This window comes from Triplophysa rosa, linkage group LG22 (genome assembly GCF_024868665.1).
Source record: "Triplophysa rosa linkage group LG22, Trosa_1v2, whole genome shotgun sequence".
Classification (NCBI taxonomy): Eukaryota; Metazoa; Chordata; class Actinopteri; order Cypriniformes; family Nemacheilidae; genus Triplophysa; species Triplophysa rosa.
In genome coordinates, this window is record NC_079911.1 from 9,932,806 (window position 1) to 9,960,434 (window position 27,629).

General features: G+C 38.4%; 1 protein-coding gene across 3 annotated transcripts in view; it reads left to right on the plus strand.

Moving 5' to 3' along the window:
- Nucleotides 1-27,629, plus strand: part of nlgn2b (neuroligin 2b) — a 76,299-nt gene that overhangs the window by 5,418 nt on the left and 43,252 nt on the right. Inside the window, exons 2-3 of one of the 3 annotated variants that reach the window (XM_057321128.1) lie at nt 21,277-21,412; nt 24,184-24,885. In XM_057321128.1, coding sequence (XP_057177111.1) covers nt 24,399-24,885 — 487 coding nt within the window. In that variant the 5' untranslated portion in view covers nt 21,277-21,412; nt 24,184-24,398. Of the gene's footprint in view, nt 1-18,350; nt 18,369-21,276; nt 21,413-24,183; nt 24,886-27,629 lie in introns of those variants that run through there. The other 2 variants (XM_057321129.1, XM_057321127.1) reach the window with 2 other exon arrangements.

The window sequence follows — 27,629 nt, forward strand, 5'->3', positions numbered from 1 at the left end:
ATGAATACTAACTATCGATTGGCCCGCTGGTTGAGTCATTCATTCACAGTCAGAAGCTGATCGATTGATGCGTTCCGAGCGCTCATCAATGTGATTCTAAAATTCTGAGCTGCATGTTGGTCTGTTGATATTCACCAAGCAATATTATGTAATTCAGTATTCTTATACGCTCAAAGTTTAAACTGATTAGAGAAATTAAATCTGCAAGAGCTCTCAAACAAGCTCTGGTGTTGATGCTGAGCAATTCGAAATTTAACTGCATTACTTCTAGACTGACCTTTAAATCGGGCTGTAGAACTAATGGCTCCATAAATTTGTATTCAGTAAAGTGTTAATGCGCCTTGTAGCCTTTGAGTTATTTTTATCCGCCTGCTAAAATTCAGGGTGTAATTGTCCAGCACCTGAACATCATTCAGTGTGTGCAAGAATGATTAAAATGACCATTACATAATGCAAGAAAGGTTAAGTGACAAAGAGAAGAATGGCTACACATACGGCGCGATTAAATGCTGTGGAAATTATGACCTGTTTCAGAAAAGAACTTTGGCGTGATGGCGGAAATAATATTGAAAAAAAGGATGTGTAAAATTGGATGTCGAGTAGCTGGCCCGTCCTGCCTGTAGACCTTTCAGCACCTCTAGCTCGTGGACAGCGACAGATTTACAAGCAGGCATGTTGATGGGCCGCCTCCAGAAATGTAATGAAGCTGCCTGGTTTGTCTTGCTGCCAAAGTTGTGTTTGATTGCCGTACAACAAGATAGTCATCCGTTTAGTACGGCATTCTTTTTTTTCTCTCACGTGGCCAAAAATCGGTATTATTTTTGAGTGTAGATGTCTTTTGCTTCCTGCTTTAACCATGAAGGACAATTCTAGGAAGGCTTACAGTATTTCTTTGGTAGAAATGATGTCTCTGTATCCTGATTAAATAGCCAGAATTTTTCTTCCCAAAAAAAAAGATTTTTCTCCCCCTCCACTCTTTCTCGCTACCCATTATTCTGAAAGGGAGCGACTGAATAGCTGAGATCCCAGAAGGCTGATAACATATCACTATGTTAGCAGAGGGATCACCCATGTACTTCCATCACTCTCATAGCTACTGCCATTAAATGTGGCGTACAGCATGCCTGACTGACAGCTCTGTCTCTGAGGGAAACAAATTGGGCTGGGCCAACCTTCTGACCCCCAATCAATATGCCAGCCCAGCTGGGACCAGTGCCACCAATCACTCTGTCTGGAGAGGGACACAGGCACCCAAGAACTTGACTCTCGCCGTGTTAGCAGTAACTGTCTTAGAAGACAACATGGTTGAGAAAATGGCCAGACGTTCCCCGAGGACAACAGTGTGATGTTAAAAACACAAGTACATCGCCACAGTTCACTGACGAGGAAACTGATGCTCCTATAGTGTGAATTAATTTTGATGGCCCTCTGTATCCTTTTTCCCCCTGTATATTTGTTTTGAACAAAAGGTACATGCTCTCTGTTGCATGTCCGTGGTAGTGTAACCATTGTTTTCCTTCAGCAGGTTTACAGGTAAAAACGCTACAGTATGTTACAGTTAAAGCGCTCATCTCTCTCCCTCTGGCCTGGTACTTGTAGCGAGTGGTGATTTATAAAGCCATGGAGAGCCCCCCCCCCCCCCCCCAATAGGGAGCGTCAATGCGTAATTACTTTCAAAGATGGATGGGACCCATCTAGGCTGTCCCGGACCCTGAACTAAATCACCCCCCCCCCATTCCTTTCTCAGGGCTCTCGTACGCTAACAGGAATGGCCAGCATTTTAGGAATATGTGTGCCGGTTTTATTTGTTCCTTATTTATGTGTAACAAGACTAGAAGCGAGAGATCAGCTTCATTACCCAAAGCAAGAGAGAGAGAGAGAACTGAATGAAATAAAAAGATGGCACACAAGATTTGGCTCTTTGAAAAATAATTTTGAAGATGTTTGGCAATCTCCAGACAGCTGTGACAACTTTAAACTTGCCAATAAATACTCATGGGGTGCTCTTTACTGTATTTTAGCAGTATAATGATTCACTAAAGGTGTGAGATGTGGTATTTTGATGTAAATCGTGGTATTTGTTGAATGCCAGATTAATATGCAGTGGTACTTCAATCGTGAGGTCGATGAGTGAGTGAGTGAGTGAGTGAGTGAGTGAGTGAGTGAGTGAGTGAGTGAGTGAGTGAGTGAGTGAGTGAGTGAGTGAGTGAGTGAGTGAGTGAGTGAGTGAGTGAGTGAGTGAGTGAGTGAGTGAGTGAGTGAGTGAGTGAGTGAGTGAGTGAGTGAATTAAAATGTGTAAATGTATAATATGTAGTGTATCATTTATTTCCATATTTTTTAAAACATTATTAACATTATTATTATTGAAAATAATTGTTCATGTATTCCCCAAAAATGCAAGTTTGACACAATTTTACTCCCATTATGAAATAGCGGTAAATATACCATATACTGTCTACCATTTCAAAATTATTTTCAGTTTTTCAGAATTTACTATTTATAGGTATATGTTTAAGTAAATGATTATTTTTGTTTTATTCTGTGAACTACTTACAACATTTCTCCCAAATTCCAAATAAATATATTGTTTGTTTGCATTTATTTGCAGAAAATTTAAACTGCAGAAACAGTTGAAAATAACAAAAGATACTGTGTATTTTTCAGACCTCAAATACTGCAAAGAAAACAAGTTCATATTCACTTTTAAGCAATACAACAGCAATATTTGTGCATAGGAAATTCAAAATATTTTTATGCAATAACCTCGATTTCTATCACGGTTTTCATGTGTCTTGTCATGCTGTCTTTCAAATTACTGTTGGATGACTTTGTCACTCCTGAGGTTTGATTTTGTTGAAATTCAACAGACATTGGACTGGAATTGCCACAATACATCTAGAAATTATGCTTAAGGGAAAATTTGAATTGGTCTCTTAATGTTTTCTGCAGCTGTATATATCTATATTTCAGTTAGTTATACAATACATTTTCATTTTTCCTATTTCAATGTGATAAACTGTATTCTGATCATGTGCATTTAAACTATATCACAAAAGTGATGTCTGTGCAATTTTTAAGCAAAAAGTAAGCCAAAGTAAATGCTTTACAAAAGTGAATTTTAACAGTTCTGTACGACAATAAAAACATGTAAGGCCAACCATCGATAAATGGAGCTGAAACGTTTCTACTCCATTCGGGCAATCTGTGTAACCAGACAACATTTTTCTACATGAGAAATGTTTTCTGAGGCCCTTTTTTAAAAAAAACAGCTTTTTTCCTAACCTTTTATTCAGACACGTAAATAACTTTTATAAAAAGTGGCACAGTTTATCCCACTGTCCCCATCTTCTATTAATAAAAATGTGTCCAAAAAGGTCACAAGGTGCACATTTTTAATAATATTTTTACATTAATATTAAATTTGCCTTTGGCAGACACTTCTATCTAAAGTGCATTCAAGCTATTTTTCCTTGGAAATCGAATGACGTTTCCTGGCATTACGAGTACCATGCTCCACCATTGACCCACAGGAACATTGTGCCATAGTGGCACTTTCTCCTGTAAAGTTTACCTCTCTGTCTGCAAACGCTCTTCAGTTTTTTAATCCATATAAATGCCCCATACATACTCGCACGGAAGCCTAAACAGATGCGCGCATAAGCCACGAGGGAAATTGTGGTCTTTTTAGCTAAAGCTCTGTCTCCTGTCTCCCCGCGAGCTTCTCAGTAGGGCCAGTTAGCTTGGCTAGCAGTGAAGGTTTAATCCCTCATGAAGAAAGCTGTGGGTGCCTCTAAACAGAAGAGAGTGGCCTCGGGAGACTGCAGGCTGGCTCTTCTCTCTCGTCTCACTCGCTTTCATGTGTGGGTTAACTCGCTGGGGTGGGTGGATCGGAGAGGGGTGCTGGCGAGAGCGGGAGATGCTTTTTAAGCTGTAGATGTGTGTGTGTGTGTGTGGTCTGCTGGGGAATTTGGCATGACAGTCTGCATGTAGTTTGGCAGACCTAGATTTTTCAGGGGCTGGATTTAATAATGCCAGAGAGAGAACAGGTAACAAAAGGAAAGAATAAGAGATGGATCCGGTTTTGTGGTTGCATGGCAGTCTGCTGTGATGCAACAAACACCCACTTCAGTCAGCTGTATAACGCATTACTGTAGGTACTTTACTGTACTTAGAGTTTTCATTAATCATAGTTATCATGTATTATAATTTATACCTTGTTATGGATGCTTTTTGCATGTATTGCTTTTTGTCACAATCCACAGTCTGCCTTCGTTTTGCACCGGACTACACTCCCCATAATCCTTTGCACCCGTCTCACCTGATCCCCATCATTTGGACATTATGAGTTAATCCCATCACCTGTCTACCCCTCATTATCTGTCCTATTTAAGTTCTCCCCTTAGTACAGTTCTTTGGCCGGTAGTGTTTATGTTGATGTGTGTCTGGCTCCTGGGTTTTCCTGGGACTTGTTAATAAATATTACCTTTTGGATTACCCTGTTGTCATGTGCATCTCTGCCTCCACTACACGTGACACTTTTTTACGTTTTCAGATGTTTTTTATACAAACTGTGCAGTCAAGGTGCATCTTATCAGTTTGTGAGTCTCGAGAATCAAACCCTGTTGAACTACAGGAACACTTGATAATTGAGCACATTTGGTGTTTAATGCATAATATTGCGTAAAAGGAGCCTACAGACATGTAAAAAATAAATGTGTATGCTTGGAAGTAGGCCACCATTATATATCATACCAGCCTGGCTTATGAATATTAATAAGTTGGTGTGACATTCATCCCGTAGTCATAACTGATCATATTCATCCAGTAATAATAATTCAGCCACGTTTGATGAAAATCAGGTACCGTAAGAAGGTTCCTATGGAGGGAAGATGCTTTATATATACAGACACTTTGTACACTACTTTGAGAGCAAAGGCTGCAGGCTGCTTAGGGGAATGAAAGAGACATATATTCTCTTTCTCTCACACACACAAACACACATGATAACGCGCAACCCACACAGCCGAAAAGGACAGTTTGTCCTTATGTGGTGTAAAAAGGTGGGATTGAAACAAATTGGTGTAAAAAAAGACTTAATAAACTAAAAGGCAGGACTGTGAATAAGCCATGAGTCACAGCAGTCAGCTGTAGGGTAGGCGTTACAGACCCAACTGACTAATGGAAAACATACAGTTTTATCAACTTAACATCCTCGCTGAACCCTCTTTCCACATTGGATACAAATCAGAGACATTATAAATTAGGGGAATTGACTAATTTGTTAGTAGAAATTGGAATCGTGTGTGTAATTAGTTTATATTTATCCATGTGTACGGCCCTCGAAATAAAGGATTCTGGTTTCCATGGTGATATATTGATTATCTGACCAAACCAAGTGTTGATTTTTTTTAATCTTTTTTTGTATGTCCCCTTCTTGCTGGGATGTGTCCCGAGTCTCCTTCATTTATTTGTCAATGGCTTCTCCCCCTTCTTTCGTTAAAGTCTTCTTTAATGACTTTTGTTTGATGAGTTCGTTTGCTGATGATTTTTTCTCCTGCTGTGACCTGGAGGGGTGCACTCTGGGAAATAAACCTAAAGAGTGAACACAGACAATGTTCAGAATAGAATAGCAGCCAGTGCAGTACACTGAGTTCCAACTGTTTTCAAACGACAGTATGTGAAACTGTACGAATTATGCAACAACCGATTTGTCACGTGACCTCATTACATGCATGTTAGATTCGCTGGGTGGCATCCAGCTGTCATCTAAAGGGTTATTTTGCATATTTTTTTCAGTTTTGTTCACAGTAAAAAATAATCAGCACGCTCAAATTATACTCTAAAGTTTAATTACTGCCTGAAGTATTTACTGTAGGTAAAATTTAAAAATGCTAAAGTTATAGACCCCAGTGATACAATGCATTTTTTATCCCAATGAAGTAAATCAACTATTTTTCTAACAAAAACACTCTTAAGGCTCTCGCAGGCTTTTGTGAACCTACTTTAAACTGTTTTTACAACACGTAATATGTATGAACATGAACGTTAATATATCCAGAAAGTGTTTATGAACAAATGACTACATTTGAATAGCTACCATATAACGTTTTTCTCTGCGTCGACATCACGTGGTAAACATGCGAATGTTACACGTGGTTGACTATAACGGACTGAGGTCGGAAGTCAGATATTTTACGTCATAATATCCGAAACCTGAGTTGTCTCGAACGCAGCATTAGAACGTAGCCATTGCCATTTTCATGTATCTTCTCCATCATCAGAATCTTGCTCTCTCGTCATTTAATGTGAACGAAAACAGTTTAGTGTTATCACAGTTAAGCTGGACACAGCTAGACCCCTATAAATAGCACACACAAAACACTCACACACTTTCTAAACTACTTTAGCAAGCTGAACGAAGGGAATTGTGGGATTGGGTTCTGAACTCATAGATGATGACAGTACAATGTCTCAGAGTAATTATGAGGTCACCCTGAAATTAACACAGAAACATGAACTCGCATTCTGAAATGATTGTTCTCACGGGCAGCTTAACCTCCAGCTCCAGTGGCGCTGTCAAGAACAGATCCGCTAAGAATAGATTTAGCCACAAATCATTCCCGACTCCCCCCGGTCAGGGTATTACAGTCTGGAGTGGATTAACTAGGAATAGATTAATAAAGAATGTCATAAAATAGTCAATTCTCTGTGTGGGTTTGGTTGTGTCTTCATGTGCAGAAACAGACAAAACAAAATAAATCAAAACAGAATTGTCACCTTTTGTCTAGAATTTGCAAACATGCACATACAAAGAGTTCCCATTTACTCTGGGCTCATATTGGCTGCTTTTTATTCATTTAGTCTTAAGGCTAAAATACACTACAAGACTTTTGCTCAGATTTTGCCCAGATTTTCAGTCTGGACTTGTTGCAGAAAGTCTGTGCCAGTCTGCAGATTTGATTCAGTTATATCTGAAACTTTCAAAAAGTCTGCAAGTGTATGATGTCTAGTTTAAAAAAAATCTGCTCAGATTTTAAAAGTCTTGTAGTGTGTTCCAGCCATTAGTCATCCGTTTAAAAAAGAAAGTTGGCACAATTGCATTGTTTTTAAGATGATAAAAACCTTTAAAATAGTCAATTGACCCTACGCTTTAATTTTCATTCTAACCCACATGTACATGACGGCTAACATTTCACAAATAATCCCCTGTGTCTTCTAGTGTGTCCTGCGCTTAGTTAACCACCGACATACCCTGCTGCACTGGCCGGGTCTGACAGCCTGGCCAGAAGTCACATCCACAGCGCCGGCGGCGGCCCGTTAGAGTCTCGCGGTGGCCCATTTGTTCAAATGCCATCGCTCCGATGTGCCTTTTCACACTTGGCTCTGACCATTCGTCTGGCTGAACGAACCCCGGCGTCTGTCCGGAGGCCCGTTGCTCCATCAAACAACCCTTCCCTCTGCCGTGACAGCAGGACAGAAGGGGCTGTGGGCATTCGGTGCTGACACAAAGTTAGACGAGGCTGTGGGCACTATAGGCACAGATGGACTTGGCCCAACGCAGCGTCGTTCACGGCGAGAATCCCAGCACAGACGAATTAATGCCAGATATGACGGTCATGCGAGAGGAACAGCTCATTATTAAAAAATGCTCCGGAACAATCCACATGTGAGCAAAGGCAGACGCGGTCACTGCCATGCGTAAGGACGTTTAGACTCCCGCTTAGACCGGGCAGGAGCTAGGTTGCATTATTGGCACTAATGCACAGGACACTGTTAACTACTAAAATGTGACACTGCCTGTGAAAACCAGGATAAAGTTTCATCATCCAATTATGAGATAAGGAGCATCAAAGTTTGATTTTAAACATTAAAGGTCCAGTGTATGAATTTTAGCGGCATCTAGCGGTGAGGTTGCGAATTGCAACCAATGGTTCACTCCACCCCTCCATTTTGAAGCACAACGGCAGCTCTTTCAGAACTAAGATGTCGTCACGTTTTCGCTTCTTTGCTGAAGAAGATAACATATTTATGAAACGTGCTCTGTAGAGCAGTTTGTCCATTTGGGGCTACTGTAGAAACATCACAGCGAATTCCATGTTAGGTGACCCATGGTGTATGTAGATAGAAATAGCTCATTCTAAAGTAATAAAAACATGAACGCTTCATTATGTAAGGTCTTTATACAACTCTGAAGACATAGTTATGTACATTATATTGCATTTCTGTCAATAGATACTCCAAAAAAACACACATTGGACCTTTAATTTCACAATGATTTCAATCTTTGATGTGGTATAACTCAGTCAATATTAAAGATATCGACGTTATATTTTAAATAGGGCTGTCACGATTATGAAATTTGACTGCCGATTAATTGTCTAATAAATCATTGCGATTATGACGATTAATTGTCTGTTTTAGGGCTTTGACGATTATGACGATTAATTGTCTGTTTTTGAGCTTTGACATTTAATTCTCATACATTTTTGACTCAGCGATTGAAACGACCATATTGTTCTGAATACAAGTTCTGAATTTCCAAGTTTTTTTTCTTGGAAATACATCGGAAAAAATTGGGTCATCATATATTTAAGGTTTAGGCTTTTACCTGTCAATCATACAACCGCCAAATACTTGTAAATTAAGTAAATTGATCAGGGGTGAATTGAAGCCACCATTAAAATACTATCAGTCATAGAAAAGCTTCTAGTCTGTTTTTTTCTCAGTTGCAAGACTACAATACAATTTTACTTGTGTGTTAATGAAATTTTGGTAGACTGCTTTTCACACTTAAATAATATTAAATTGTACTGCAGGTAATTTGTATATGTTTTAGTGTTTTTTTTAAGTGATTGTGTTGTGGTGGTACATTTTACAAGTATTACCATGCTTTAGTAACAATATATACACTAAAATGTGCAATATGCAGATGCACTACAGCTCCCCCTAGTGTCTTCTATAGAGATGTGCAATAATTGCGATGATCTGAAACCATCGCGATGAGGTCAAACAATCGCGATGAGACGATTATTTCATAATCGTGACAGCCCTAATTTTAAATTAACGTTCTTTAAATTATGTAGGATGATTTTATGAGTTGGCAAATGCAGGGTCACAAATATTTTAGCACACCCATTTCAGGCTGAGATGAGCTCTAAGTGTATTTCCTGTATTTACCTTAAGTTAATTATAAACCAATTGGTGTTTTTTTTTACTTTATTATTTTTTCCTTATTTTGTTTAATATTATATATGAAACGTTTTTACATTTTTAAATAACTTGAGTAAAAACGAACTGATGCGCAATAATTATTAAAGGCAAATGTTAATGTTCTGTGCCATTTGCAACACAAAATAAAATAGTTAAAATTATTCTTTTTTAAAACAGATTTCTCAAACTCACTCTAAATTTATAACATTTGTTGAGCCAGTTAAGAATAAATAAAACTATTTTAACGAACAGAGCAATATTTTAGCGCCGCAATGTTGACACTTTTTTGGAACATTTACCTGTGAATAATATTAAACTGGGAGTAAATATTATAACATTAAAAAAATCATAAATACATTAAAACAATTTTTTAATAAAATACCTTACAAGACCTTCTGAAACCTCGGCAAGAAACAAAATACTGTCATTTTCAGGTTCATTAAAACAAACCATTTTAGCTAAAAACGATTCACCAAAATGAATGATTTTTCCCAAAACCACCTCACCTCTCACATGTTCTTTCAAGCCACTTTAAACCTTGACTGAAGCCCATTATCTTGTTTAGTATGTGATAAATGTATTTGACGCAGTGTGCCGGCTGATCGATTTGTGTCATAATAACTAATGGAGCCTTTCTTTTATTAAGAATTCTACCTGTATCTAAAAAGCACTTTCCATATTCACCCTATGTCACTAATTGGCACTTGACTGTCCCCCTGCAGTTGTCAGCATCATGCTGTTCCCCCCAGGGTATTGTTTGGTTTAGGTGGTGTCAGATCCTCAGCGGGATATTGTAGATGATGTTCAGTGGCGGCTGATGGCTCGGGGCAGGCGGTCACACCTGGAGGTGATAGTAACGACTTTAGACTGATAGAGAAGGTTGGAGCCGTTACAGGATCACGTAGCAAAGCATCGCTAAATTGTCAAGGCAGAGACAGCGATTGTTATAGAGAGCTGTTGCGGATGACAGAGGTCGAGCCCGATGTAGATTTAACAGTTGGTAAGTGGACGATGTTTTGAAAACGGATTACAAAAATGAATGGCTATTTAAATGGGAATGTTGATTACAGTATAAAAAAAGACTATGGAGTGATGGTTGCCAGGGAATTTCTATGAAGTTGCTAAGATATTCTGAGTGTTTCTAGGCAGTTGCTATGATGTTTTGGGTGGTTGCTAGGGTGCTTATCCCTCAGTGACATGACACTTGATATGAAGGCCACGACTGCCCCAAGATTTTGTTTTTTGGTTGAATTAGAGATTTTGTATTTTAGTTGAATTAGAGATGCACCAATATTTAATTTCTCCACCAATATTGATAGCCCATTATTCAGAGTGATATCTGCCAATGCAGATACCAATAGTATGGTGGTTATATTAACTTGCATTAACTAAAATCTGAAGATTAAATGAATATTTCTTAACTTTCTGAATGTTACTAATTCATATAATGACTATTAATAATATTAATCATCAAACTGGTGATGTTTCTTTTGATGTGACATTTTCTATATACAGAGCACAAATTCATTGCATTTTCTTGTCCTGTTTTGATTGACAGGATATATCGGCCCTGATCATTGACTGTTTTTAAACATAAAATCGCTTTTATCGGCCGGTCCGGTATATCGGTGCATCTCTATTTTGAATCATTTATAGTGTGAACTATTTATAGTTTGTGTTAATTTTAGTTTCATTTTTAGCAATTCGTTTTTTTGTTATTTTTCATAATGCTTTATAAGGTTAATTTATTCTTTTTATTTCAGTTTTAGTTTTTTTCTAGTTTTGGTGCCTCACGTAAAACTCCCGCAACTAAGGCAACGTTTCTAGTTTTTCTTGAAAGTTTCTCATGTAATATTAAGAGCAATATTTAATTTGCTTTCGATCAACAGAATTTGTAATAGTTGCAGTAACTATAATAACCTTGGTTACATGCTGAATTTTAATATTTAGCTTGGAAAAAAGCATGACGTCAAAAAGTAATTGTTTTGAAGAGAGATAGATGAATTCCTTTATCCCATTGGTTTGGATTTGTGACTTGAAATGGTTCAGGGTCACTTTCATATCGACTGAGCAAATGCTAAAATTCAGCTTGCAATTCAAATTGATCTGTAACGTGCCCTCGCAGGTTGCTGGTGAAGTCACCTCAAGAGTTGCATTAATATCTAGAATCTGCTGAACTAAAATGGATCCAAGCCCAAAACCTGCTGTTGGAGATAAAAGGGAAGAGATTTGCTCAGGCGTAGCAGCCTGGGCTTTATTGACACGTTTTTCTTAAAAACAGACACATAAAGTAATCGAGCATAACAGTTCTTGTCAGCTTGATTCTAGAACTGTAATCCCATGTAACTTTGCAAATGAGTAGATGAAAACCAGAAAATACTATTTATTTAATAGAATCAACAGATTTAAATAAACGGTGTTATTTTACGAGTTTATTTAAACAAAATATGTTTTGAATATAAAAATATATATTATATATGTAACAGGTTAGCAGTCTCAATTACGTTATTGGCAGGGCTTTATTGAAATGAGCAATCGCTGCAGAAAAGTCTGCTGTTCAACAAAAGCATATACCATCGATTGACAACCTCCGTCTGTGAAGGTTTATAAGTTAACGGTAAAAATCAATTCTCCTATAGAGAAAATGAATAGGATTTTTACTTCTGTAAGCCGATTGTTGCCCTCGCTTGTACTTCAGACTGGCAAGGCATCAATCTACAAGAAGCACAAGAAGTGCAAGTGCGCTGGTTTACTCGCAAACATACTGAGGCCCCTGAGGGCCCAACCTAGCCCACATGCTGCTAATCAACAAGGCCCTCGCGTGGGCTTCTTCCACTCAGCTAGGCCATTACACACACACACACTACTACACAAACACACGTACTTTTACTAAGAAATTGTCTTTGAGTGATTTATGAACTGACCATATCCAGTTTTATCAATACAGCCTCCCCCTCAGAGGAAGTGAGCGTAGTCAGTGTGTTTTGGATGGCTGATTGCGTACGGCCCCCACAGCATTAGGAAGCTCCCCGGTGTCCTTACAGGAAATGAAATATGTGCATGTCTTGTCTTAGCCAATTGATCAAGAATATTTTAGTCTTTGGTGTTTTGCAAGCCTGGGCAACAATAAATGAAACATCAGAAGTGAGCTGTTCACATTTAGATTTGTCAAGGGATTGCTAAATGCGAATTCCCGGTCTCTCATTTGGGGAGATTGTCTCTGAATAGTCTTTGCGGTCTTTTAGAGTCACTTTTTGGTAATGTTGCAGCTAGGGTGACCACCACCCAACAAACCAAATGTGGGACAGGTAATCCGTTTGTGTGGGACACCATTGAAAGGTAGCGCGAAACTGTGATATAATAACGGATTGAAAACATTTTGATATCATTTTTTAGCTTATAACAATAATTTGTTGTTTAGTCCATTCCAGCTGCAACATAATTAAGGCATAGATAAAATGTTATATAACATAAAACCATTTTAATGGCGATTTCAATGTAAGGTTCACTGACTCTTTCAATTTTGAGCTCAGATCAGACAGAGACAGCAGAGTTATCATTTTGTACACTTTGAAGATCTTCTCAAAAAGAGAAAACTAAAGTAATAAAGAACAAACAAATGATGAAAAAGAGTTTCTCTTTTAAAATGTATACAGTATATTGTTATGTAATGCAATTCATGATTTGCAAAAGAAGATATTTTAAAGTTGGGAACCGAACAGTACTGGCACCTGTTCACTACTACTGTATGGACACAAAACCAATTCAAGTGAATGGGTGCTGGTTAACAACATTCTTCAAAATATCTTCTTTTGTGTTTTGTGGAAGAAAGAAAGTCAAACAGGTTTGAAATTACATGAGGGTGAGTAAAATCCAGCCATGTTGATTGTTCCCCACACCTGACTCTCGTTACCGTCCTTTATATGTTTGCACCTTAGCTTTGTTTTGCGTCCAGTCTTGTTGTATGTCGTATGGTGTACGTTGTATGGTGTACGTCATATGTTATATGTTGCAAGTCTTGTTGCAGGTTGTATTTTTGGATTATCAAATGCTCTACCACGGACTCTTTTTGGATGATCTATTTTGCCTGTTTTTGTTCCGTGGATGTTATTATTTGGATTTATATTCCCGTGGATGTTTAACCGTATTTACAACGAATAAGTTCTTCTTGCCTGGACTCATTAAATAACACGTATTCATCAGTTACCTGTGTGGCGTCATTCCTCGTTCAATAGAACTGTTACAATGACAGAATTTTTATTTTTGGGTGAACTATCACTTTTAATTTTACCTCAAAATTTGAGGTTAAAAATTTATAAGGGATGGCTTGCCGTCGCATTTTAATTGGGCCATGTTGTCATTTGTTTAAAATGTTTTATGTATTTACATGAATTATTTGTTAGCCAAAACAATTGTTTGTTTTTTACTTAATCTTTATTTTGTGCCTCTTCAGACATTCTTTCTTTAAAAAAAAGGTTTAGACATTAGATTTTAGAAATTCACTAAAGCGAAAGGTTTTTTCATTTTTTATTACCTTTTTGTACTTCACTTAAATACGTTTAAGGTGTAATGAATAACATTTCCAGTCGTTTTTATCCAAAGTAACTTCAAGATATACTTTCTGTCTGAAAATCAAACCCATGACCTTGGCATTACTAGCGCAAATACTCCAACATATTCTACACTATCTAAAATAGTTTTAGATAAAGTGTAACATATCCGCTGTCAACGCTTGACATTTCACGTCAGCTGCCCATTTGCACGATTTGACATACCATTTCCGAGGCGCAGTTTTTTCTCATCCGAGATCACATGACTGGGAGACATTTTCACTAGCTTACCAGGCACATATCATAACAGCGAGCCGATCCTGATGAGCTGGGAAACCTTTTACCCAGGGAGCTGAGAGAGCATGCTGTCTTTTTCCTGCTTTCTTCATAGGCTATGCAGTTGATTTATGACCACATGCTGGCGGTGATGTAACCGCACCTCAGCAGGTTGTATGCGTGTTTGTGTGGCTGTGTACTTCAAGGTGGGGGGTCAACAAAAAAATGCATATTTATGAAGTCCCACCAGCAGAGGGTGAAACTTAGGCCTTAATTGTGTCTCATAAATATTGATATGTTGGGATATTCTGGCATTCAAACTAGGGGTGGGAATCAGCGGGACCTGGCAACGTGCTATGATATCAATATCTGGGTCACTATACAATAACATTGGGATTATTTGTGTTTAGAGCGTAATTATTCAAAACGGTGTTGCAGTGCAGTGAATTAAACTTCATTTTTTTCTAAATGTTCTTGTGGACATGAGATGCTCTTCGTAGACCCAAACCGAAGCTCGTAACCGTAAGATTTGCTGGTTCAATCCCTGCATGGCGTGAGTCATGACTCATGAGCTATCACCATTCTGCCCTTGAGAAAGGCACTTAACCCCAGGTTGCTCTAGGGGTAGAGTAAAAGATTTCTTGTAAAGGGACATTCACATTGACAAACGATTTGCACAAGCAAAGCAACCAGAAGTCCTTTATTCCAATGAAAGCAACAGCGGCTATTGAACTATTTTATGCAAATAAGTGATGCAATGCAGTAACCGCCAATGGGATTGCAGACGGTGCAGGTCACATTGTCTGTCTCCTTATTCAGCTGGACACAGTGCAGTTGAGTAGGAATGACTGCTAGCAAGCAACAGTACAGCGACACTGTGGCCTCCAGCAATTAAATTGCCATCAGTGTTAATTCACCTTAATAAATGTCTGTAAGTTACTTCGACATATGAGTCTGCTAAGTGGGTCATCCTGTTAGGCAGTACATTTTCATGTCCCCATCATGTATTTCTTAATATACTGGATAGAAATTAAACTCGCATGTTTTAAAGAAACAGTATTCATTTTCATGTTAACATGGGGTGAATCTGAATGAGTCCATGCTGCTTTTTGCTTTTTCTCTTAGTTTTATACTATGAAAAACTGGCTTTATTCATTTTCTTGGAGAAATTGTTTTAATTGTAAATTTTATATTCTGTTTTTCCAGTTGACAAAAGACAGTTTTGTTATGACTTCAATGTGCAGAAAGTGACTGCACAATATTAGAGATATAGGGATGCAGTATACGATATGTGATACAATAATGCTTAAAGTTTGTAAATAAAATATATTTAGAACTTAGTTACATAACTAGCTTACATACATGTTTCACTTTTTTCTGGGAAAAGCATCGATCTCTCTGTCTTCCCAGTCTTTTTGCTATATGCTTCATAAATTTAACCTTAAACTTTGAGTTTACGCAGGGCTCCAGACTAAGGAGCACTGCAGCCCCAACTGAAATTTTTAGTAGCGCAAGCAGAAAATGGGCACACCTTAAATCAGCCTGCAATGCAATTATTGACATTTTTCCTCAAAATAGCTATATTACTGACAAATATTTTGATAGTAAATAGACTCAACTCACAGAAATTACAATGTGCAGTTTTATTTTCATTTCAGAGGGATATGACATTACTCAATACCAGGGTCAGACTTTCTTGTTAATTCTGTGCTAAAATTTTGGAAAAATCTGCACAATTCTGTGGAACAGTTTTAAATGCATTTACACTTGCTAAGAAATGTAAATATGTTTAAATGTGTTAAAATAGTTTTAAATACTACCTGTCTATTAACTGCAGGTGACAGTGGATTGGTTCTGCTCATCATTTAAAAAGAGGCAGAGCCGAGAAAGAAGCTTTAAGGGCTAAATAAAGAGACGATTTAAAGTCCCTGTGAACCGGAAGTTGCGGTCGTTTTTACTTCCGTATTCTGACACATTTCCGAGTGAAAGGGAATTTCAAAGGAGAAAATTAGTGGGCGTGGCTTGTGTTTTTCACTGCTAATTGATTGGATGTGTAAAAACAGCTGTTGCATTGATTTTGAAATGAAACTGGCAGCAGACTGACAGTTGAAGGGGAGGAGTTAATGGATGGTCCCGCCAAGCCGTCTAATTTACCTCATTTGAGATGGATAGTCATTTCAAGGCGGAAGTGCATTTTAGATTATGAGGGTACATGAATTTTAAAAAGAAAATGACCCACATTGATAAGCTATTTACTATAAACGCTGCAATATTTCATGAAAAAATAAGATTTGTCATTTTTTTATTTCACTGGGACTTTAAACTCTGAATACATCAGACCAAATTAGTACTGAATTCATTTGAACCAACAGAAAATGTGGATGTCATTTTGTATGAAAAAGTATATATTTTATTGTTTATAGTGTTAAAGCAAAACGAAAGGGCTCATCTTAATACGTTCTAATGATGATTTTATTGTGTATTAAGGACACTCTTCGTCTTGTTCACAACACAATGTAAAGATAACTTCACACAAAACTTAACAAGAGCATTCGCCTTTCATTCATTCTTGTTGTGAACGGATTGGAAATGATTCAGCGCTGTCTCAAGGAATCAACAGATAAATGGAGTATTCTGAACTCCTCCGCGGTTAGTTTCGTTTTAAACGTCTCAAATATAAAATCGTTCGTTCTCAGGCTCAAAAAATCCGTCACAGCAAACAGCGAATCGTAGTAATGCGTTCACGTTGTGTCTGTAAACTTGTCAATGATGAGCTGAGCTGTGACCGACATGATGACAGCGAGAAACATCAGTCGCTCCGGACTCTCGCCTTCTCACACACATAGGCCTACACTGGTGGGCTCGCGATCTACCCGTCTTTTCAAATGAGATATAACAACTAGAAAAAAATCCAAATTGGCAGGTTGCACATGCAGGTTGCGCGAGAACTTGTAAAAAACGCCCGCGCTGTCTCAAAAACTGGTCGCAAAATGCGACCATTTAGTCGCAGTCTGGAGCCCTGTTACGTAACTTATTACTAGAGATGCACCGATATATCGGCCAATAAGCGTTATCGTTTGATGAAAATTTCGACTGATAGTTTAAAAACGGACTATGATCAGGGTCGATATTTCCTGTCGATGAAAAGAGGACAGGAAAATGCAATGAATTTGTGCTCTGTGTAGCCTAAAATGTTTAGAAACATCACCAATTTGATGTTCAATATTAATAGATGTTATATGAATTAATAACATCCAGAGAGTTAAGAAATAAGAATGTAACCTTTAGAATTTAGTTCATCGGTGCAGTGGCGCCCCAGGATATTTTTTTACGGGGAGGCCAAATGGGGCCAGTATAAATGTTAGAGTGGCACAATACAAAAAAATGTACTGTGCCTTAATCTAATAGTAGACAACAGTTTTGGCATTGCCATTAATACTGAGAGCAGGCAGTTATTACTATTTATTACACGGCTCATTTGAATGCTTGATTCTGATTGGCCAGTCGCGACATTCCAAGGGTTGCCGCTTGAAACTAATAACACCCTGTAACCCGGATGCTGCAAATCATTTTGAGAGGGGCAGTTTAATATTATAACATATATGACATTATATTTACAAATGATGAAACCAATTTGCCTGTTCGTGACGTTTGAACGTCGTTTCTTACTTTAAAACCGAAACTAAACGGCTTTTCCTCGCAGAAGGTCTGCTTTCGGGAAAAATGAGCTAATAAAATATATTCTGCGATAACAACCGGCTGCCTGTACATTATCCCTTACTTATTATATAGAGCCAAATAGAAAACTCAACTGTCTCAACAGAATTCAACTGCAATATACTACAGTACAAATTACACATTATACAAGTTTATTTTATTTTACGGTGCTTTGTCAATGTCGATGTTATTTTAATAATAAAATAATAATATTATTATTATTATTATTATAAAAAATGTCTTTCTGGTTGGGCGGATCAATGGGGTGGCCAGTGTTTTTCTGGGGGTGGCCACAGCATTAGCGTTTAAAAAAAACACGAAACTAATGGTATTGACACATATCACTCTGAATATTCGGTATCTGCGGAGAAATGTAGTATCAGTGATTACAATCATTCAGTTATTTCAAACGATATACAAATTTGCAATATTTCGATACTTTTGATATCTTGCACCCCTAGTTTGATTATTTAAAGGGATACTCCACCCAAAATGAACAAAAACAATTCAATAATTTTTGCCTACTATGGTTCCAGTTGCTAACAGTCATCCATATATCTTTCTTTGTTTTCAACAGAACAAAGAAATTAAAACATGTTTGGAACAACTTGAGGGTGAGTAATTCATGACAGTATTTTCATTTTTGGGTGGAGTATACCTTGAAATGTAAATTGTCACGGAAATAATTGCCTTCAGTGATATATACAGTAGTTGTACATGTAAGCTTAACAGTGTATTTATGAAACATATTTACTGTGTGTTTGTAGACGTAACTCTCTCTCATCTTACTTAATTTTCCTTATTCATCTTCTGCCGTTGGTGATTTTCTACTCAGGTGTTTTGTGTCCAGGTTTGGTGCCGGTGGGTTGATTAGCCGAGGCTTTGGTTGCCATAGAGATGCTGAGTGCTTGAAGAAAAGCACACGCTAGATGATTCTGTCTTCGCTCTTGACTCCTGATTTCTTTGTAGAGTCTTCCACCTCCTGTGAGGATGCAGTTGAGATGTTTCACTAAGATGGTTTCTTTTTCCTGTGCAAATGTACATGTTTTTCAGCTGTTCGGATGGGCCGTGTGTTCTTTGCGGCTGTGCACACATTTGCTTTAGCATAAATTTACTCCTCTATAAAGTCTCTGGGCTTTGATCTGCAGAAAAGAGCAGTTTGCTCAGGGCCTGTGAGGGGAGGTTTGCCTCAATCTCTATTTTGTCAATGTAGATTCTGATCATTGCTGGTGGGACGATTGTCAGTTTAAAGCAGATCTACAGCCCTCACGGTGTCCAAACTACACTCGCTACTCCCACACACGCTGGCATTCTGTTCTTGAGATGTCAGCCTACATCTTTTCAAACTTTTTTCTGGTCCTTGAAACCCTTTTTGACAGTCTCTTTGAAAAAGTTGCATCTATCTTTTGGTTTTGTTTCTAGGATTTTTGCTGAATTTTGAAACTTTTCTTTTACCAACTTCTACCCAGCCTCTTGCGTGTTTATTAGGGGTGTAACGATACTTCGTATTACGATATTTCGCGATGCAAAAATGTCACAATGCGCATCGGAGAGATGGAGATATTTGCGATATGATGTTTGTTAATTCTATTCGTTCAGCGGTCAAGACGCTACCTACTCTGCGCCAGCGCGTCACGTGTGCTTATCTCACATATGCGGTAGAGAGAGAAGCACAAGACACAATCTGTGTCTCCAAGTGGTTTACACAGCGTCATATTTTCCTTCACAATCGCCGGTAAAACACAGCAAACTTGAAGCGTGACTGCAGGCGAGTCACCCAGAAATTACAAAGGCAGCACAAACGTTTTTAAATGCCAATGTTAATTTATCCGCTAACGTGAGCTGCTGCATAACGTGATATGCAACATAAAGTAAGCCAAAAGAAACCAGTGCTGTTCCGATCAGAGAAGCAATGAAGTGAGTCGTACTGTATATTAAAAGATCGAATGACATGCTAAAAAACAAGTATGTGATTTGCAGGGGCGGATTTAGTGATTTGGGGGCCCTAGGCAAATCCATGTATGGGGCCCCAACTATGCACCATTTTACTTTACTGCAACCCTTATTTTTCTTCCTCATCAAAGCACACAACTTTTCACCCCCAGTCAAAGTGACAGGGGAAAACTAAGCTTAATAAACAACACAGATACTGACTAATTAAAAAATATATAATAATGAATTCCCAAATGAAAAACATGGGATAAGTGTCTTAACAAAACACTCATATTAAAGTTCTAAAAAAATTTGATGAAATGAAAACTAATAAGTTATATAAAGCATTAAATTTATTCAATCAAACAGAAAAGTTGAAAATTTTAATATAAGCCTTTTTATAAGACTTTTTCGCCCATAAGTAACCAGTCTAAAATGAGCAAAGCTCATTCACACCCTACCTTCTCTTGTAGTTCACTGAGCTTTGAACGATTCACTGATCACTTACATTCTGTGTAAACAAATTGGTTCAAAGGAGTCATTTGTTTGCGAGTCGTTCTGATCGCAATGTGCGTTCATACTGGCGAACTCGCTGTGTACAGAATAACGCTGATTCAACGAGCCAACTTCACAGCTAAAAACATTATAATGATGTACAGCAAGTTAATTTAGGAAATCTTTTCAAGAAATTCAAGAAAATGTAAATTGAACGTAAAACTCCTGAACAGCCGTGAAACACAGCTAATACAGCTCCTAATATAGCTCTTTTACTGAACTCTTCAGCGTCTCACTGCTGGTAACGAAACAGCGCCTCCATTGTTTCATAACTGCAGTTACAATCTGTTTAATAATGCACGCAGTGTTTTTTGTCAAGACACTCGACATATTTTTGACGAGAGTCTAAGGCGGCACGAAATTTGATTGAGGCGGCCGCCTCCAATTTCTTTATGCAGGAAAAACCCTGATCTGGGATTACTATATACAAAGTGTGCCCTCTCTCCGTGTTTTTTCTGGTTTACGACCTACATTTAAATGGCGACCAAATTTCTGTACTAGTGCGTACAGTATGAATCGTTAGCACTGTACTGACGTTATTATATTATGTCTTTATGTGCCCATCTCCCTCTTTGTTTGACAGATGTTTTGGTCGTCAGTCATTATAACTGTGTTGTCGGTGTTCATGGAGAAATACTCACCGGCACATTATCATTGCTCGTGGCCGGGAGAGTGCTGTGTCTGGCGGGAGAGAGAGGCGCTACTGCTGTAGGAGCAGCGGTGGAGTTTGTGTGGGGAAAAAGCAGAGACTTTGGCAACAATCTTTTGTAAATCGTCTTTTTTCCTCTCCGCTGGTGTAGCTGCGTTCTTTGTTGTTTTATTTCCCTGCGACTTTTACTTCATTTTGCAGCTAATGTACCACACAATGACACTCTCGCTGTGGGCAGTTCTACTAATTCCGCCGCTGCGTTAACTTTCTCTAGCTGGTCGTGTCGAACTCGTCTCGTGCATATACGGTGCTAATGGAATGGTCCACTCTAATCTATAATGGGGGGAGTGCCTTCGCACAGATGTAATAACGTAAAATGTTAACAGGGATATCCCGACTATTTTGATGATTACTTGGGGCTCTACGTGGCTGCTGACATGGCTTATTGGTTAAGTCCACCCCTTCCTTTTGGGGGCCCCTGGTAGCTCGGGGCCCCAGGCGATTGCCTACCTTTGCCTAATGGTAAGTCCGCCCCTGGTGATTTGCATGATTGAAGAACTGTAATACAGTTTATTTAATATGTCTTTTTGAAAGATTTTTCTCACTCATTACTGTCTCAAGCAAAGACAGCGCAGCTTCAAAGTGTCATGGCTCTGCTTCATTTAGTCATGTTTTTCTTGGTGCTGTAGCAGAGTCATGACAAAGCCTTTGGTTATGTGTGGAGAGAAACATATTGTTGTCCTTTTGACAATAATATACGTTCTCTCCAGTGTCTCCTCTCTGTTCCCGCCATCTCGTTTCCTCGTTATCTTTCCCTGAGTGTTTAATTACCCACACCTGCCCCGTGTCTTTATCCTTTGTCTGTCTTCCCTATATAATACCCTCATGTTTCATTGTCCTGTGTCTGTCATTGTATGTGTATGGTGTGCGTTCTACGTTCCCCATAATGCCTGTGCCTCTTGTTGCTGTTTCGTCTGTTGTAGTAAGTGTTTCGTTTAGTCCTTGTCAAGTTTATGTGAGTCTAGTGTTAAGTTAGTTTACGTCTACATTGCTTGTATTGTTATCTTGTTCTTGTTTTCACCCCATCGCGGGTTTTTGTTTTGTTTTGTTCATTTAATAAAAGTCTTTGTTTACCCCGTCATTGCCACTGCCTGCGTTTGGGTTCTTCCCTCCTCCATCCGTGACACAAAGAGACACGAGCCAATAGCGCTTGAGTGTGAGCTCTGTCAGAGCGTTTCATTGGTTGAATGTAGTGAACGAACGAGTCAATTGAGTCAAAAGGAGACTGAATGAACTGCTACATGTGGTTCATGGTCTAATATTCTCTGTGTTACAACAATGCATATCCAGTAGTTACTCAACTTCTCTGAAAAATAAAGGTAATGACCAGGTTTAATTTAATTCTAAGGTAAATTATGTCGAAACAGTTAAATCTTTGTATGGAACATTTAATTACACCAATGAGTCAAAAGACTGACTAAAACTAAATCAAAATTTGCTGTCAAAATTGACACTGATCTTAATTCTAATTTCAGTTAAGCGTTAAAATGTTAAAATTCTTTATTAAGTTGTATGTGCAACAAAATAAGTTACTGAAATTGTTAATATTTTGAAAATAAATGTTATTTGAATTTCAGTTTCATTTTTTAATTTTGTTCAAAATATCGAGATGTGTATCGTATCGTGAACCCAGCATCGAGATATGTACCGAATCGTGAGCTGAGTGTATTGTTACACCCCTAGTGTTTATTAATGTTCTGGTTTTGTAATAATTTCAGCTACTAATAAGAGAGCAGTTCTGTTTAACGCATTTTAGCATATTGCTGCTGTCATTCTCAAACCTTATCTTATCTCCATATTTCATGATTTGTATTTTTTTGCCATTAATCATTATTTTTACTCACTCTTTATGTTCGACACTTGGTTTTGCAAATATCTAACCAATAAAAAGTATTAAAAAGTGCTTGTCAACATTGTCAACGCAGTATTTGATCAGTTAAACAGGACAGTGTATTTTCCATTTTCTGAAAAACAGCAACATCTGAGGTTGTGGAAAGACAGCAACAATATTTAAATCATGGAGTTCTGCAGATTTTCCCACAATCGCAAAACAGTGTATAGACTGGAACACTTGTGGTTTACTTTTTGAGCCTATATGACTTTCTTCTGCAGAACACAAAAGAAGATATTTTGAAGAATGTATCCGAACAACCCATTCACTTGCATTGGTTTTGTTTCCATACAATATAAGTGAATGGGTAGCACCATGTTCGGTTACCAACATTCTTTAAAATATCTTTTTTGTGTGTTCTGCAGAAGAAAGAAAGTCATTCAGGTGTGAAATGACAAGAGGGTGAGTAAATGATGACAAAATTTGCATTTCTGGGTGAACTATCCCTTTAAGCACGGGTTCATGATGTTCAACGTAAATGGTAATTTATTGCCCATTCTGTCAGTAGCCTCCAGTAGATTCCGTAAGACATCATCATTCCTAAACCACAGATTCCTATCTCTACATGCCTGCAAAAAATAATAAACACAAAAAGTGGGCCATTCATTCATAATGTCTTATTTTGTGCCAAAATACAGGTAAACGCTACAGTACCTCTCGAGTCAAGTGTTTCCTCATAGATCATTATGTCACATGGTTAATTCCCACCTGTAGACGTCTGTCTTTAGCTCACCGTGAGAGGGGTATGATTTTGTCATAGACTGTTGACGGCAGACAGTTATTACACCCAAATGCCTCATCTTCTCTGCCGAGATTGAAACTAGCACAGCTAAGTCAAGTGGAACCAAGAGGAGGCAGGAACCAAGAATCTAGAGCAGCGGAGCGTCGATGGGAACTTAAAATGAAGACGCTCGGTGCTGTCGTCTCCTCCGAGGAAGTCAATTAGGCGGCACGTTCGGTGTTTCACACCCCCGGTGCCAGAGCGTGAATTTGTGTCGCTTTGGCGCACCTCGCTCCGATGTGACGGCACGGCCCACGGTCCAGATACGCATCTGTAATTATGCGCCTTGGGGAATTCTCCAGAAAGTGCTCGGGGGAGAGGAAATACATATTTTCAGTCAAGATATTAAACAAACATTAGGAGAGAGATTATGCGCAAAGGAACAAACGATATTTAATTAGATTCATGTTTCACATGTTTATGGTTGATATGATTTTTAAACCTTAGGCAATACTGTAATTACCTTTTATTGGGTTTGATAGTGTTGGTATGCATATTTTACTGTCTGCGGTTAATGATATCTGTCTCTCTTCTTGTGTGTCTCTCTCTGTCTCTCTGCAGGAAACTAATAAGCGGATTGCAACAGAACGCATGTTGAGGTAACGTCAGCATGAAGTTCTTCAGGTTTCTGGGTCAGCAGGCCTCTTGTTTGCTCCACTGAGGAGACCCGCCTCTCTTCTTCAAACCCCTTACGCCTCCTTACTGTATCCCAACGTTGCGACTTAGAAACTCTCACCCTTGTTTTTTCATCCCCTATCACTCACCCCACTCCAATCATGTCATTGGTGGGCGTGGCGCGATCGCGGCAGGAGTCAGGCCACTCCTGCCCACGCCGTGTATCTGACACTTGTTTGGTGTGGCTGTTGGGATTGGCGCTTCGCCTGACGCTCTCCTCCTGCCAGCGGGCAGACCTCACCGCCGCCAAGCACCCCATGGTCACCACAGCCTACGGTAAGCTTCGGGGCATACGCAAAGAGTTAAACAACGAGATTCTAGGGCCGGTCGAGCAGTACTTGGGCGTCCCCTACGCCACCCCGCCAGTAGGCGAAAGGCGATTCCTGCCCCCGGAGGCACCAGGCTCCTGGCAGGACATCCGTAACGCTACCCAATTTGCACCAGTGTGCCCCCAGAATATTCACGGAGTGTTGCCTGAGATCATGCTTCCTGTGTGGTTCACCGACAACTTGGACGCAGCGGCAGCATACGTGCAGAACCAGAGCGAAGACTGTCTTTACCTCAATGTCTACGTTCCCACAGAGGACGGTGAGTTTAACATAGACAAACATAGATTCATCTTTGTTTTGTTCATGTTCATCATTACTCATTTTAAACATATTTTTAACCACACAAAAACATACATTGACTTTCTCATCCTAAACCGGGCTACTAAACGCAAATGGATCATCTGTATCCATCTTGCGTGATTTTGCAGGGTTTTACTGTAGCAGTTGGGGATACAGACATGTTTATAGAGCTTAACTTGTGAAGAGAATTCAAATACAACCATTGTACCTCCAAATAAGGTGCTTTTCTTATGTAACCCGTTCTCTGTTTTACCTTGGGATCCCTCTGTTTTTAATTTCCAAATGAAGGAGCTAATCTGTTGACCTGAGGAAAACTTTATTGCTCAGCGGTTGCTCTCTCATAGTTCAGGAGATTTGTGCTTCATTTCCTTAACTTAATCTCAGATGTTTTTCCTGAAATTGAATAGCCACAGAATGAATATAGTATGGAGCTGTAAAATAACTGTAGATTGTATCGTGAAATAATCTGGATTTGGGGATTTTTAATGAGAAATGTTTGAGTTCATAATTTGAAATCTTCAATATTATTGACTTTTGATTACAGATTTGGGAAATCTAAGCTCAGTTTGTTGCATTGTTATTTTTGAGATCTCTTTTTCTCATGAGAAATATCTGAGACGCTTAACCGTCTGGTCTTCTTCAGACTTTTTTTTTTAAATTTTGGTGACTTTTATGACACTGGCTATGTGAACAAAAAAAAATCATGGACATAATTCGAAAAGCCAAAATGTTCCTGAAAAATAGTCACATTTGTTGTACTTGGTCAAAAATGACCACCGTAGGATATGTCTGATGTTTACTTTATCAAAATGGTACGAAACTGTAATATGTCACTTTTACTCCTGACCGGAATTTAAAAATATTGATTTTAATAGAAAAAGTAGATCAAAATTATTGCATAAATAGTACATAAAACCATAACATTACTTTAAATTCTATTATAGTAAAGAAAAAAATAATATTGATTAAAAATATATTGCACTGATTTCACAGAAAAAAACAAACGTTAGGTTTTAAGTGCAAGTCCTAAATAAGGAAGTCTAGAGGGCTAAAGGCTAGAGGGTTGCCGGAAAAACAAGCCTCTGATTCACGTGCATTCGAGAGATGACGGAAGCTAGACATCAATGTTAATAGCGCTGTCAATATGGATATTTATCTTAAACAAACGCATCGTTTCGCTCCAGAAGACCTTTGTAAAGACCGCGGAGCCGTGTCGAGCAGTTCTTTGATCCATGGATGCACTTTTTGGAGCTTCAATAAGTCAACATCCATTCTATCGCTTGGAAGTAAAATGATACGAGGTATTATAACTCTGACTACATTATTCTTCAAGAAGAAAACTATATTCAGTTAGGTTGCCTTGAGGGTGAGTAAAACATGGGGACATTTGTATTTGCTAGTAAAGTATCCCTTTAAGACTTAAGCATTTTTTTCCATTTGCTCTCCATTTTATCTCATTAATGTATAAGGGAAATAATTTATATATTATAAAATTATAAGATATATTATAAGATTTTCATCTTTCTTATGGGGGTACATTACGTACCCATTGCATTTAGTACATGCAAATCCATCGCCAACATTGAAAGTGAACAAGCTAAAGACTCCAGTGAGTGTAAGAAATATTGAACATGCCCCAGTCAGTGATTGTTATTGAAACTGCACAGGCAACGATCTGAGCATGTGCTAAAGTCTCTGATAAATGGGCCTCACTGCAGTTTGTAAATGGGCTGTGCAGAGACTGCTGGGTAATGTCTCACTGTGCCAGCTCTCAGAATGGCTTGTCATAGTCAGGGGAGTACGGCAGGCAATGTGTGTGAGTGTGTTTGTTCCAGAGATGAGAGCTCTTTAATGATGAAAGCATATACACAGTAGGCCTCCTAATACTAATAGCACATTTGCGTTGTAGTGACTCAGTATACTCTTTCTGTGTGTTAATGTGTCTGTTTGTCCATTACAGTGATATAATAAATCAGTCTTCCTTAATTTGTAGATATATATTGACTAAGTGCTATAGATTAAAGTGGGATGATACATCCATTGGTGTTTTTGTCCCCAGAGGAAACAGTTATTGCTTAGCACTCAGCACAATTGAGCAGAACAACAGTTATGCTTCATTTACGTATCAACTTTGTCTCTGGTGGTTCTTTTAAACTTCCTCGTGAAGAAAAAAAGCAGAAGCAAATGAGACAATTGTTGATGCAGTAAAGGCAGATAGAATAGTGCAGATTATCCGAAAGAGTTTCTTGTGTAATGTTTGTATTAAAATCTGGGCAAAAGTTCTCTTTTAAACTGTGGTGGAGAAGCCATATTGGATTACTTGACTTTTTTAAGTTGAAAAATCCAAGATGTACAGTAGAAGCAAAATGTTCTTTTTAATTGCATTGCTGTCTAGGAAAAACAGAGAAAAAAAGAGATCTTGTTCTTTCACACGTTTTGTATCACCTGCATGTTTATGGTCACAACTGAGATTTCTGAACACGTTGAACTGAAGGTCCAGATGTTTCTTTTATGCAAACAAGTGGAAAAATAACATTCTGAGAGCATAAATAGACGTTTGCCCTAAAAAGAAATAATGTGCAAATCTGGGACACCAAAAGAAAAGAAAAGAAAATGCTTTTATAATTAGAAGAATGAATTGCATATATACACAAGGGACGCTGCGTATGTGAGCATGTGTTTTGTGTGTATACAATTGTGTAC